Below are 14,121 nucleotides of genomic sequence, written 5' to 3' on the forward strand. Positions count from 1 at the left end.
TAAACTAGACATACCCAATTCCAGCAGCCGTTCCTTATATGCTTTAGCCTCCAGTCCCCTAATCATCTTTGTTGCTCTTCTCTGTACTCTTTCTAGAGTCTCAACATCTTTTTTACATTGCGGTGACCAAAACTGGATGCAGTATTCCAAGTGTGGCCTTACCAAGGCATTGTAAAGTGGTATTAACACTTCACGTGATTTTGATTCTATCCCTCTGTTAATGCAGCCTAGCACTGTGTTGGCCTTTTTGGCAGCTGCAGCACACTGCTGGCTCATATTTAGGTGATTGTCCACTAGGACTCCGAGGTCCCTCTCGCAGTTACTACTATTGAGCAAGGTACCCCCTATACTATACCTGTACATTTGGTTTTTCTTGCCTAAATGTAGAGCCTTGCTTTTTTCACCATTGAATTTCATTTTGTTAGATAGTGCCCAGTGTTCAAGTCTGTCCAGATCCTTCTGTATCTTAAGCCTGTCTTCTGGAGTGTTGGTTATTCCTGCCAGCTTGGTGTCGTCTGCAAATTTGATGAATTCCCCATCTATCCCCTCGTCCAAATCGTTGATGTAGATGTTGAAGAGCACTGGGCCCAGAACAGAGCCTTGGGGCACCCCACTACACACTTCCCTCCATGTAGATGCGGTTCCATTGAGGACCACTCGCTGAGTACAGCCGGTCAGCCAGCTACGGATCCATCTGGTGGTGATGCTGCCTACCCCACATTTTTCTATCTTGTCAAGTAGTAGGTTGTGATGTACTTTATCAAATGCCTTACTGAAGTCCAAGTAAATTATGTCCACAGCATTCCTCTCATCCACTAATTTTGTCACCTGGTCAATGCAATAAGATTTGTCTGGCATGATCTATTTTTGACAAATCCATGTTGGCTTTTAGTAATGACTTTGTTTGCCTCTAGGTGTTCGTTGATTCGTTGTTTGATTATCTTTTCCAGGATCTTCCCAGGTATTGAGGTCAGGCTGATAGGTCTGTAATTTCCTGGGTCCATTTTTTTTTTCCTTTTTTGAGGATGGGAACTACATCAGCTCTTTTCCAGTCCTCTGGTAGTTCCCCTGTGCTCCAGGATCTTTGAAAAAATGTAGTAGTATAACTATTGGAAATCAAATGAGAACAAACTTCTACTGGAAGAATTTTGATGAAACCATTAATTTTGCATTAAAAATGTATACATCATTTTTAAACTTAGGTTTAACTCAGTAATCAATTGCACTGAAGGACCTAATTAAATCTATTTATGCATACAATTTCAGGCAAAGGTAGTAATTTTTCATTTTGAAAATTGATAGTCAGCATGTGAAAACTATCATCTTGCTTATATTTTAAGTCAACCAGCAAATCAATTGCTATCTTCTCTGATCTTCAGACATTGCAGTCTTGACATTTATGTGTCTCTTTTTTTCTAGAGAGGGTTTTTTATTCTTTCCAATGCAAAGAAATATTAGGGGAAAAGTATGTAAAGTAGCACAGGACTCTATTTTTGTGTCAGCAGAATAACTCTGAAAAAATTTATCAGGATGGAACTCAATTTGGTGGAATGGGAGAAGCCAGCAAAAGAAAAACCAAGTTTGAGAATAGCCTAGATCTGACTGAGGGCTAGAGAAAACATTTTTTTTTTAAAAAAAAACCCAAAACCAAAACCAAACCAAACAATGCATCTTCATGAGAGAGACAGGTGGTCAGCAACTCAGGATGCTGTTAAAATGCTCCATGTTAAGCCGCTCGCATTTCTCCATCCACAACCCAAAAAGGGAGATATGCAGCTTGCCCCAAGTTTCCCAATGCACATATATAAACAAACACACCTGCATGCAACATGACAAGAAGTAAACCAAAGAAAAATAATGCTCCAAAATGGGCTGTATCTGATTGGGGAATATGGAAGAAAAAGATATCTTCTAAAATTCTCCCCATTCATCCTTTCGAGAGAGGATGTTTGGGATTGGTCCATTCTAAACCAATCACATGACCCAAATGGAGAAGCAGTTAATGGATTGAAAGAAGCCAGAAGCCAGGTCCTCCATGTTTTCTCTACCATTTTTTTAAACACTAGAAGGTGAACTTTCAAGTAAATTCCCCACTGATTTTCATTGTACTCTATGTCAGTATTTTTTTAAATGCATTATCTCTTTTAAAATCTACACATCCCAATTTTATGTCCCAAAAGCTGAGCAAAAAAATATCTTTGGATTTTATGTTTGAAGTAGCGCATTTCTTTCATATATATGGCTCCATACACGAATTAATCAAATATGAAGTTAAAGTCTGTGGCTAAACCAGGATATTTCTAGCTGCTTCAGACTGTGACGATTGTCAAGCTATTAGTTAAGCTTTCGATGTGGTTGGGAGTGATGGGAAGAGAAAGAGGAAAGAAGTTAATATTAAGCTATATCATGTTGATTAACTTTGCAGGTCAAACAACAACTTAATAAAAGTGGACTTCTGTAATCAACGGCATGACACACTAAAAGAACTGAGATGATGAATTATTAATTGTTTAATATTTGTTGTTTAATGCCAATGGATGATTAGGGTTTTGCACATGTCAAGTTGTTAGGAATATTGTTTTGCTTATTTATATATATCATATGGTTGAAAAAAATAAAATAATCAGGTTCGGAGCTGCATCTTCACTGAAATGGGTGATTCCCAGGAGAAAATAATCGTATTACTTCCCTAGAAATGAATCGGACCATGGATATCTGTTCCTCATTATAATGATACCAAAATGATGAAACCTGTAACCTATAACAGAGGTCCCCAACCTTTTGGGCACCAGGGACTGGTTACGTGGAGAGAGTTTTTCTGCTGACTGGAAGGGACATGGTTTTGTGTGCTGCCTGCATCCTGCAGATGGGGCTTGTTTGTGCGGCCCGGTTGTTGGCATGCCATGGACCAGGGGAGGGGTTGGGGACCCCTGACCTATACTATCTCACAGAAGAATGTAAAATACTGAATTTACATGAATATATTTTGATTTGGCTTTCAAACTTCAAATCCAATGCCTATAATTTTTTCACTAAGATTGAAGTACTTTGCATTGAATTAATACTGCCTAAGGTCCATTTAAAAACACTGGCTCTATGAGACCTGGTTTCTTGAAAGTTAATTAAAAAAATAAACATCTCTATGGTGGTGATACATTATTTATAAGTTTCCTAAAAAGTATATCTGAGATGCGGAGCTGAGAAAATTGGCTCAATTTTCCTTTCAAATTAGTGACGATTTTCATCAATTCATTCTAAATTGCTTGCTGCAGAGCTATTTATCATGTTCATTTAAATTGTTTTATATACTCTAGGGGACAACATTGGACAAATGCGCTCCTCAGGCAAAGCAAATGTTACCAATTCCAATTTAAGACAGAGGCCTGTGTTCTACTGAGGACTTTTCTCCACATTATCTTCCTTGAATATTCTCTCTGCCCATTAGACAGTCAGTAGAAGTAAAACTGACTTAAGAACACTTCAAACTTTGTCCATGCTCTGATTCTGTCTAACAGTAATCAAACACTGCCACACATGAACACGTTTGAACATTATTCTATTTTGAAAAAAGAAAAAGCTGTTTGCTCTTTGGTCAAAATAAAATGTAAGTAAATTGTTGTTGCAAAAAAACTCCCACAGGGGCTAAATACAGCTTCCAAAGCTAACTAAAAACTGTCCTTAGTGATAGTTAATGACTGCAATAAAGTTTGATTGACTGACTGATTGACAGGCTATTAATCTTATATGATTAATGTTCAAGACATGGCAAATAGGATGAAGATGATAAAGATATGGCAAGTAGGGTATGAGATATCTTGCCTTCTATTAGAATTTCACTACTGTAATTCTGATCACTTCCCTGCTTTCCTTGTCTTGTAGTCTGGCTGAGCAGTAAAAACATTTGCCTATAGTCGTTTCCCTAGAATTGCTTTTAATCTTGAATTATCATTTCTTCCTCATTTAGGCCTCATAGAAAACTAACTTTTTAGCTTGTTGCATTCCAAGAATTCTATCCTTGTCTCGTTTTTACCAGATTCATTTGTAATTTTTCTTAATTGCATTTGCATACAGTTGCAGCAGTAGCCTATTTCAGAAAAATATGGCCAAGCTCTACTGAGGATTGCAAAGCCTTCAACGTCAACTTCTTTTGCACAGAAGAAATTATCTTTGGCATACATTGGATTCAGTATTGCCTCTAGACCCACAAGTTTCCCTTTGAATTTCGACAGAAAAAGTGTTATTATCTACTACTGTACATCTACATTTAAAATCTCAGCCATCTAGAAGAGGATCCGACAGACAGTATCACATTATAATAAGTAACATGAAACGTCTAACTGAAATTAAATTCCATCTGCTTTCAGGAAAACATAAATAAGTTCCATGTATTTTTTGTCAGGAACAGAAAATTCTTAAATTACATTAGAAATTTAAACTGGCTTAGGAGGGACTACCAATATTATTTATATGTGTATATATATATATATATATATATATATATATATATATATATATATATATATATATATATATATATATATATATATATATATATATAAAAATTTATGTATATATATATTGCATTATTCTTAAGATTTCTTTAGAAATTGAAACAGCATCAGTTTTCTCTGAGATCAAGGATTATACTTGATATTAAATACACCAACAGAATATGATTTCCAATTGCTATGCCCTGTCTTTGATATATATTTCAAATCTAATTTCAAATGTTTTTATCTGTCTTGCAGAAAGTACTAGGTAGAAAAATAATAGTCCCATTCATAGTAAATAAAAGGTTTGCAGACATTGGCACAGAGAGTAATCCAAATAAATCAAGATTCAAAATATATTTTTGTACAGAAACCTTGAGCTATCTCTGTAATTTTTCAATCATGGAAAGAAAAGAAACATGTGTCTCTCTTTATATGATGGAATTTAAAATAAGTTTTTTCAATTTCTAGCTGCTGAGAATTGGCTATAGGGAGCTCATCAGAGATCAAATCTGTATTCTTTATATATGAAACAGTCTGGTCTCACCTGAAATTGATCACGAGATTGCTTTCCAAAATGTAGGTAATAGGGCTGAGCAATACTTTAGATTCAGAGACAAAAAGGTGCTTTGGAGCTTCTGAGGGTATATATGTCCTTCAGTCATCAAAACATCTTTTCCCAAGCTCATCCTGGGAAAAGATGAAGTTACTGTAAGGAATCCCAGAAAAATGCTATATGTGTGTAGCTTCCCAAATTCTAAAATAGCTTTTTGCTTTTGCTTTTGAATCCATCACACTTTAAGAAGGAGCCATCTAAAAATGTCCCTAAAGAGAGAATATATCACACTGGCCAAGGACACACTTTGCACGTAGAGTGCCTCGGCTTTAATTCCCAGCATCTTCAATTAAAATGATCAAATTGGCAGAAGATGGGAAAGATTAGAAACATTGCTAGAAATATGTGCTTAAGCTTGTACATTGGCTTGGCTTTTAACACGGAGTAAGAATTCCTGTGGAGCCATGGCCTGAGGGGAAATGGACTACTAACCCTTTCCTCCCTTTACTCCAGTAATATCCCCAAGCCAAACCCTTTGAATACTTCCCTTAGAAATGAATAGGCACCACTGCCTAAAGGAAAGCAAAGTGCAATTTTCAGGAACAATATTCTACAAAGACAAGGTCCCCCATCAGCACTGGATGATTTCCCATGCTATAAAATATTTCTTACAAATATGCATTTTACGGCCCAGCATTTTTTGTTTATATTAACAATAAAAAGGAGCCCTTTAGGATTTTACTCCACTAATCGTTGCTGACTATATGGGACGGTGGTCATCTCCTTTTCAAGGCCATTGAGCCAGCAGTGTTTGAAGGTATTTCTGCAGTCATGTGGCCAGCATGACATCATGGAATGCGGTTCCCTTCCAACTGAAGTGGTACCTATTTATCTACTCGCATTTGCATCCTTTTAAACTGCTAGGTGGGCAGGATCTGAGGCAAGGACAGGAGCTCACCTTGTCGCGTGGCTCTCTTGAACCTGGGTTGCCGGCTTTCCACCTGACAAGCCCAGTGTCTTAACAACTGAGATACTGCGCCACCCCATTACTAATAACAATAGTAATAAAACAAAAATAAAAATGTATGACTATTGCATTATTTCAGAAGTAATCAATAATCTATAACTATTAGTGAAGATATCTAATAGTACAGTCGACCAAAATAGTTCTCATTTTATAATCCTTTCTCACTGCCTATTTTTGCTAATTACATTGCTTATTAATTGTATATAGCCATCCCATTTACAGCTAAGCAATTTAAACAATTGGAAAGGAAGCAATGCACACCACCTACAATTATAGCCTTGCAGAAACCTATGGGAACAGCATCTGATGAATCATTTATAAGGAACACATGCCTCATAATTTATTTCAATATACATGACGCTTCTGCCTAAAATTGTAAAATGGTTCATAATTAATCAACAAATTACTTGTGAAACATCAGGGATACCTGCCCATTTCAGAGTCATAGTCAGCATTCCAAAGCAATAAAGCCATGTGTTAACGTTCTGGGAAACACCTTGAGGTCCCTTTGGTCCTCAATTACAATTAGACAGAAGCCTAGTGAAGAGATAAAATTCAGGCCGATAACCATTTGCAATGGAAATCAGTTAATCAGATCAACTACTTTCAAAAAGGGTATTAGGAACTGATGAGTGTCCATCTAGATCTAATATGCATAGTGGTTAAAAAGGATTCACGGCTTTCATTTCTGATCTTCACAGAGCCCTTCAAGATGGGTGTTTCTCTTTCAAATGAGGTGACTTGGAACGATATGTACAACTCATCTTGGTACCAATCCACACTGTTGGGTTACATAATAAATACAGAACAGAGATAAGGATAAATATCTGGCTTTTCCTAGAATAGATTATCTCATTTGTCATACTATTGACTAACATTGTGGTATCCAATGAAGAAGACACAATGATTCTTTAAATATGAGCAACTGGTTTCTTGTATTGTCAGACAATTTGCCATCATTCTTTGTAGCAATGAGACAGACTTATAGTTAATTTAAAGTCACCTTTAAAGCCCTTCATGGCTTGGGACCAGGTTATCTCTCACTTGCCCAGAGTGGGGAGGCAAGAAATGTTGCAGGTTCCATCCCCTAAAGAGGTACATCAGGCAGGACCCAGAAGAACAGCCTTTTACGTGGTGGCTGCCTCCCTATGGAACATCATCCCTGCAGAAATTAGACTGGCCCCCATTTTGACACTATTCTGTAAGGTCCTGAAGACTTGGTTTTGCCAACGAGCCTAGGGAACTCAGAGTGGGATGGAGCCCATAAAGTGGCTCATTTGACTGTGTGTTGTCACCAGAGGGAGGGGGTTATTGTTTTTTGTTTTTGTTTTTTTAATTTTTATACTGGGTTTTTACTCTTTATAGGTTTGTAGAGATGCACACTCAGGATCCACGTCCAAATCAAACGATGTTCAACAAGCTGTTTTTATATCACAAAAACCAAATATACAAATCAGAATTTCTTGACATCTCATCACTTGTTTCTGATTCATTGAAGACATGCACAGTTTAGGCTAGTACGTGGGATGTACTTAATTAGCTAAGCTCTCCACCTCTGGGTGTGTTTTTTTAACATGCTAACAATGGAACTTTTCACCTCCACACCTTTGCCTGGACATTCATGAGCACAGCTTAAGCTAAATGCCACACTGTCTTTCCTTATTCCTTGCAAAATTCTTCAGCACATTATAAAGCTACCATCTGCCAGACAGATTAACATTTCCTATAACTGAGGTGTTTGTGGTTAGCCTCTTTAGCTTCTTCTGATAAGTGTCAAAGTAGGTGCCAGCTAACTGCTGAGTCTAACAATGGCTATATCAAGCAAAAGCATAGACAAAGTGATTAAGATGGAGTAGTTTGGTTGAAGCTAATTCATGGCTCACTTGCAAAAGCTCCTTAACAAGTTGCTAATAAGTTAATAGGCCAGGCCCTCAGGCTCTCAACTCCACACAGACTTGTCATTAAATCAACAAAATGAAGCTTAACAATAAGAGCCTCAAAATCCATTGTAATCATTTTGCCTCACCTGCAAAAATAACCACATTGTAAGAGAGGAACAGTATACTGCCTATCAGGAGAGGTCCTTTAAGCTCTGAAATCACTAGGCTTTCCCTTATTCTTGAACCATTTTAGAAATGCACAGACCATGAGTCCTAAAACATCTATTAAAATTCAGGACACCACATTTCAAGCATGAAACAGCTGTTTTAAGTGCAAAAAGAAGGTATCTTCCGAGCTTGAACTACTTCCAAATACTTGAGGTTTAAACTGAAACATTTTACATACTGTAATCCTCCATATTCCTTTTATTTTTCTCAAAAAGATGGAGTCAGGAAGCAGAATTGCTGCAAATTCATTGATATTCCATGCTTTCAATAGTGATGGGTAAATTGGTAAAATCAGCCAACCAAATTATCCAGGAGTAATTTCTTATAGATAGATTTTTAGTAGAAGCATCAACATACAAGCAAATATTTCCAAGCATGCTCATAAATTCCCTTATGAATATAGAACAGGAAAAAAAATTATAGCGCTGCATGTTGGATTGCAACTTCCATCACCCCAGATTGCTTTAGCGTGGGTAAGAGTGATGGGTCCAACAATAACTTAAAGTAACAGTTGTCCAGCAATATTCGGAAGCAAGAAATTCATTGTTCCTGTTTCACAGTCTAAGAAAAACATGAAAAAATATTAATCTCATTATACATGACTGCCATCACAGAAAATAATGACATGGTAAGAATCTTGAACACATTTAGCTCTCAATGAGATTTTCCTTTTCCACTACTAAGGAAAAAAGACATTATTTGCCATTCTTTAAATTTACTACAATAGTATAAATGATACAAATTTGCTGTGGAATACCTGTTCTTGAAAAAGGGCTATCTCAATGTCCTGATACAGATTTATTCAGATCAACCAATACTGGAATAATATTATATTGCAGTGGTGGCGAACCTATGGCACGGGTGCCAGAGGCGGCACTCGGGGCACTCTCTGTGGGTACACGTGCTGTTGCCCCAGCCTCGCCTCCCCCTGTGACCCCCTCCTCTCCAGCAGCCCCCCTGAAGGAGAGTTGCCCCTGAGCGTGGCCCACGTGGAGCAGCGCAGCCAGGGACATGACAGCCAGGCAGCGTATACAAGGCTCTGCCCTCACACCCCATCGTGCACAGTTGATGCTGCAGGGCGCGGGCAGAGGGTATGACCGCCATAACGCTGCTGGGCTGCCTGGGCGATCTGCGGCGGGCCCTGGAGGCGGTGAGTGGCCCTGCGGCAGGCGGGGCAGGGGGTGGGGGGAGGAGTGGGGGCGGGGCAGGGGGTGGAGTGGGGCGAGGCCAGTTTTTGGGCACTCGGTCTCTAAAAGGTTCGCCATCATGTTATATTGCAATCTTATTATTAAATTACAAGTTAGTTAGTTTAATGTTTGTTCAACATACGATAGGATAATGTAAAATAAAATAAATATACATAAAACTAAACCCTGCTGAAGATAACATAAGCTTCTGGAAATCTTGTTTCACTAATTTATAGAGTTTTCTGAACGTGTGATCAAACATGCAGGCATAGGAAATTTAACATAAATTGAAATTTACAGTTTCAAAAGATCATTGCCAAAATCCCTCACTGGAAATAAATAAGCAAATGCAGCAGCATGGGATAAGAAGATATGCTCTTGTGAACGGATAGTTAGGTAAAGAACAGGAAATAAAAAATAGGAACAGATGAACAATTTTACCCAGGAAAGACATGAAAATGTTGTCCTTCTGTATGATGGGTTTTAATCTGTCTATAAATAATCAGGAATGACTAGTAAGCTGGGCACATTTGCTGGTAATGCCAAATCTTTCAAGGTATTAAAATAAGAAGGGATTTTGTAGAGTCTAGATCTCTCCAAAGTAGGCAAATGGGGTTCAGAATGACAAATGCTCTTCTACGCAATGCTGGTCCAAAAACTATACATCAAAATTCACATATATTGTACTTTAATGGGATCCGAACTGGCAGCAATTAATTGGGGAAAGGATCTTGAAGTCATCATGGATAGCTCGATAAAAATTCAATTCTTATGTGTGGCCACTATAAAAAGATAACTCCCATGCTACAATCATTAATAATAAAAATGGCAATTAAAACAACCAATATCATGTTGTAGAAATCAATGGTGCCACTTTAGTTGAAATACTGTGTTCATTCTTGGCTACCACGCTTCAAACATTGTATTGTACACTTGGAAAAGCAGCAAAAATGGGCAACCAACATTATGTGGGAGCTAGAATAGATACTGCATGAAAAAAGACTACAGTGTCTTTTTAGCTTTAGTCTTAAAACAGATAAAGGGAGAGTTGATAATGATATAAAAATGTATGCCCAGAATGGGAAATGTAGCTAGAGAGTCCTTCACTTTCTTTCATAATATTAGAACTCAATCACTGAAACTAAATAGAGATTCCAGATGGATAAAAGAAAGCAATTCTTTACAGAACAGATAGTTACATGGGACAATTTGCTATCATCAGATATGATAACAGCTTCCAGTTTGGATGCTTTTAAACGGAGGACCAAATTTATCAAAGATTGGGCTATCCATCACGATTATCTTGATCGCTCTTTTGGATCTTTGGTTTCACAGTTGCCATGTCTTGAAAATAGAGTGGACTGGGCTGCTCTGTCAAATTCTTATATTTTTATGTACATGATTGGTTTAAAATGTGTGATAGTTTATCATTGGTTCAGGAGAAGGGAACTGGGTTATAGATAACTTACCACATCAATTATCTGCAGCAATGAAAGCTGAAGTTCTACTACAAGAGGTTGTGAGTCATTCACAACAGGCCGTTCCAATCGATTATAATTTTTCAGTAGTTCTCGATACAGCCGTCTTTGGTTTTCACCTTGCTGGGAGACTAGAAAAAGAAGAAAAAGATCTGCTTTAAGCAATTATTCTCTCTTTTTAAGATTCTCCTTTCTCATTCTATTATAAATTTGATTGCCTGAGTTGCTTTCTTCTGATGAAAATCTCCAGATCAATGGTATGTTCCTTGCACAAAATACCTCTGATTCAATATCTAGGATCTCAAGACAAGACTTGGAGACTGTTCACTGTGGAGAACAGCTGACATTCACTGAGCTAAATGGAACAATATTCTGACTTATCATCAAGTCAGATTCTTATGTTGTTAACTTCTTATACACTAACCTGGTCTCCTTAGTTGGCAGGGTAGAAAATTAATAAGCAATTAATTTTTATTCTTTTAAAAAATCATCTAAACATTCCTATCTTAATCCTTGAAAACCCCTCTCTATTTGTGATGATTCTGGATTAAAACGAAAAAAGTTATAAGTCCTAAAATAATTTCTGTTTTCCTAGATATTCATTAGCTTAAACCACACAATGCATACTCAGCCAGAGGAAAGACCCACATAGTACTTTTTTTGCTCCTGAACAAATATATTATTATATTTATTAATGTCCAATATAATTTAACAATTGCAAATTAACGAGGCATTTTCTATTAAGCTGTATTTTAATAAAAACGTTTTCCTGGGAATGAAAAATAAGGCTAATGTTCTTCCCATTAGTGTAGCTTGCATCAATTTGGATTCCTTTGGTATCTCTTGCTATAACTCACAGAAGATGTCATTCATTCACTCTCATGAGAGAAATAACTATTATTCTACCTATCATTTTTAACATAACAAATAGACTTTGTATCCATATGTTTGTATGCAGTTTTTTAAAAAAATTATGCAAATGTTTATGCAAGCAAATCTCCTGGGTTCCTAGCAAATCACTCAAGCAGCTGTGAGTGTTGTGCATGGTTGGTTTATCTAATAAAGCTCTATGTTGTTTCCTTTGTGTTTGCCCCAGGACAAAAATAAATGTAGAAGTAATCATAACAAAAGTTCACATAAAAGTAGGGAGGAAGCTATTGTAAAATCAGAAATGTAAAGATATAATGCACACATACTCACATACAGATGCATATCAACAGCTATGGCAGAGAAAGAAACTAAATCCATGCTATGTAGTCCATAGGCAAAAAGTTAAGATAAAACAGCTCCAATAGGTAGCAGATTTCATTCAATTATAGGTAATCCTCGCTTAACATCCATTGTTCAGTGACCATTTGAAGTTACCGAACAAAGGGACTTATAATCGGTCTTTGTAGTTCTGACTGTTGCAGCACCTCCACAGTTACATGAACAAAATTCAGGACCACCTGGGACCACCCACATTTATGACTACCTTTTGGCTGCCCTCCCACCCATTGCTGTTAGCTGCCCTGCTGCCCGGTCCTACCCATCAGCGCCACACTCACACCATTACTGTACCAGCCGAGGCCTTTTTTCATGTCTTCTCCTTTCTCACTGGTGCATTCAGGCCTTCTCTTGCCCCCCCTCCCGCCTTCACAAAAGAAGCCCAGCACATGAAAGAAGATCCTAGCTGTACCAGTGCAAAAGAAGCCTGGCATGTAAAAGAGCAGCTAAGCTATGCCAGCGCAAAAGAAGGACCCTTCCAGCCAGGTCATTGTGCGCTGGTATAGTTGGGGCCTTCTTTCACATGCCAAGCCCTGGATAGGGCATGACCGGAGACCCTGACTGGCATGTGAACAAAGGTCCTGGCTAGTGCATAAACAGAGGCCCTACCGGCACACAAGAGAAGTCCCAGCATAAGAGAAGTCCCAGCTGCACCAACATGAAAGAAGATGGTATGAAAAGCCACGGCCAGTACAATATGCCGTGTGATGCAGCAGGCATAGCAGCAGCTGACCAGGGCTGGGTGGTGGGGGCAGCTGGCGGCAGTGAGCAGGCATGTGGCCAAAAGGGCAGGGGTACAGGGAGATAGGGAGGTGAGGGGGGTTCAAGAGGAGGCAGTCCCTTACCTTATTGAGGCCTAGGGCTGGAATGGACCAAGCTGGGTATGGCTTGAACTGGGATGGATCCTCACCAAATGACTGGTAGGATTTGGTTAATAACAGCAATGGTCATTGACAGGATTGCTGTCACTAAACAATGTGATCACATGACATTGCACTTGCTTAGTGACAGAAACTCTGTCCCGAATTACCATTGTTAACCGAGGACTATCTATAGGAACGAATGAATAAATAAATGATCTGAAATCTGGGCCACTTGTGCAAAAGAATTATCAAGGCTTGAAAGAAATATCCCATGATTTTCATTAGTTCAAATGTTTAATGTTTTATTTTTTTAAAAAAGTCATGTGGAATAAGGAATAATTATTGGAAAACAACTGCCTATTTCTTCCACATAAATATGCATAGTATCACAATGTCATAACGCAACAATCCACATGCGGAAACTGTTCTCTGATACTTTCCCCTGAAGTAGCCTCATTCGTACATACCTGATACCCCAATGAACAAGTTATGAACCATGGCAAGTTACAAGCCAAAGTAGCCTTACTAAAATGCAGGGTATGTTATTATTTTGGCAGATTCAGGTAGTTGCAAGGTATACAGCTTACTTGATGCATTTTGCAGTTCCAAGAATGTAAAACTTACTACCGCGGTATGTCACTTATTCCCCACAGATATAAATATGTCCCATCTGCTCTTCTTTGCTATAGTGAGCATTGTGACATTTGTCTACAGCTGCAAGCGTGTGATAAATATCCTTAGATCTAAATGTTTTTTTAATTATACTGTAAACAAAAAAGGGCAAAGTATGAATAAATTATGGGTACTGTTTCTCCATATCTCTCCATAGGGTTTTGCTTTGTATTTTAATATTTTTCATCTTAAATTACATCTGACTTTCATCTGGATTACACAGGTAGGTGGCCTCTTTTGAATTGAGCTAAATTCCTGATGACTTTAAAAGATGGATTCCATGTTGTTTTCTTGGCAGCAGATGGAAGCACTGTGTCATTAACTTTTTCTAGGATGATTTTCAACTTCCCCTGTGAATCTGCCCTATAGTTGTGTTATTCTCCCATCCAAATACGTGCCAAACCCAGCCGTGCTTAGCTTCTGAGACCAACTGATGCTAAATTAATCTATTTTCATCCAAACCTGTCACTTGGT

The 14,121-nt window shown here is 38.0% G+C and overlaps 1 protein-coding gene across 1 annotated transcript in view; it reads right to left on the reverse strand.

Moving 5' to 3' along the window:
- Nucleotides 1-14,121, reverse strand: part of LOC107294843 (neuronal acetylcholine receptor subunit alpha-7-like) — a gene marked incomplete at its 3' end in the record, with an annotated part of 77,108 nt that overhangs the window by 45,310 nt on the left and 17,677 nt on the right. The window contains exon 2 of the mRNA XM_015824108.1: nucleotides 10,838-10,977. Within this exon, the coding sequence (XP_015679594.1) occupies nucleotides 10,838-10,977 (140 nt within the window). The remainder of the gene's footprint in view (nucleotides 1-10,837; nucleotides 10,978-14,121) is intronic.

This window comes from Protobothrops mucrosquamatus, unplaced genomic scaffold (genome assembly GCF_001527695.2).
Source record: "Protobothrops mucrosquamatus isolate PMUCROS unplaced genomic scaffold, P.Mucros_1.0 scaffold2126, whole genome shotgun sequence".
NCBI lineage: Eukaryota > Metazoa > Chordata > Lepidosauria > Squamata > Viperidae > Protobothrops > Protobothrops mucrosquamatus.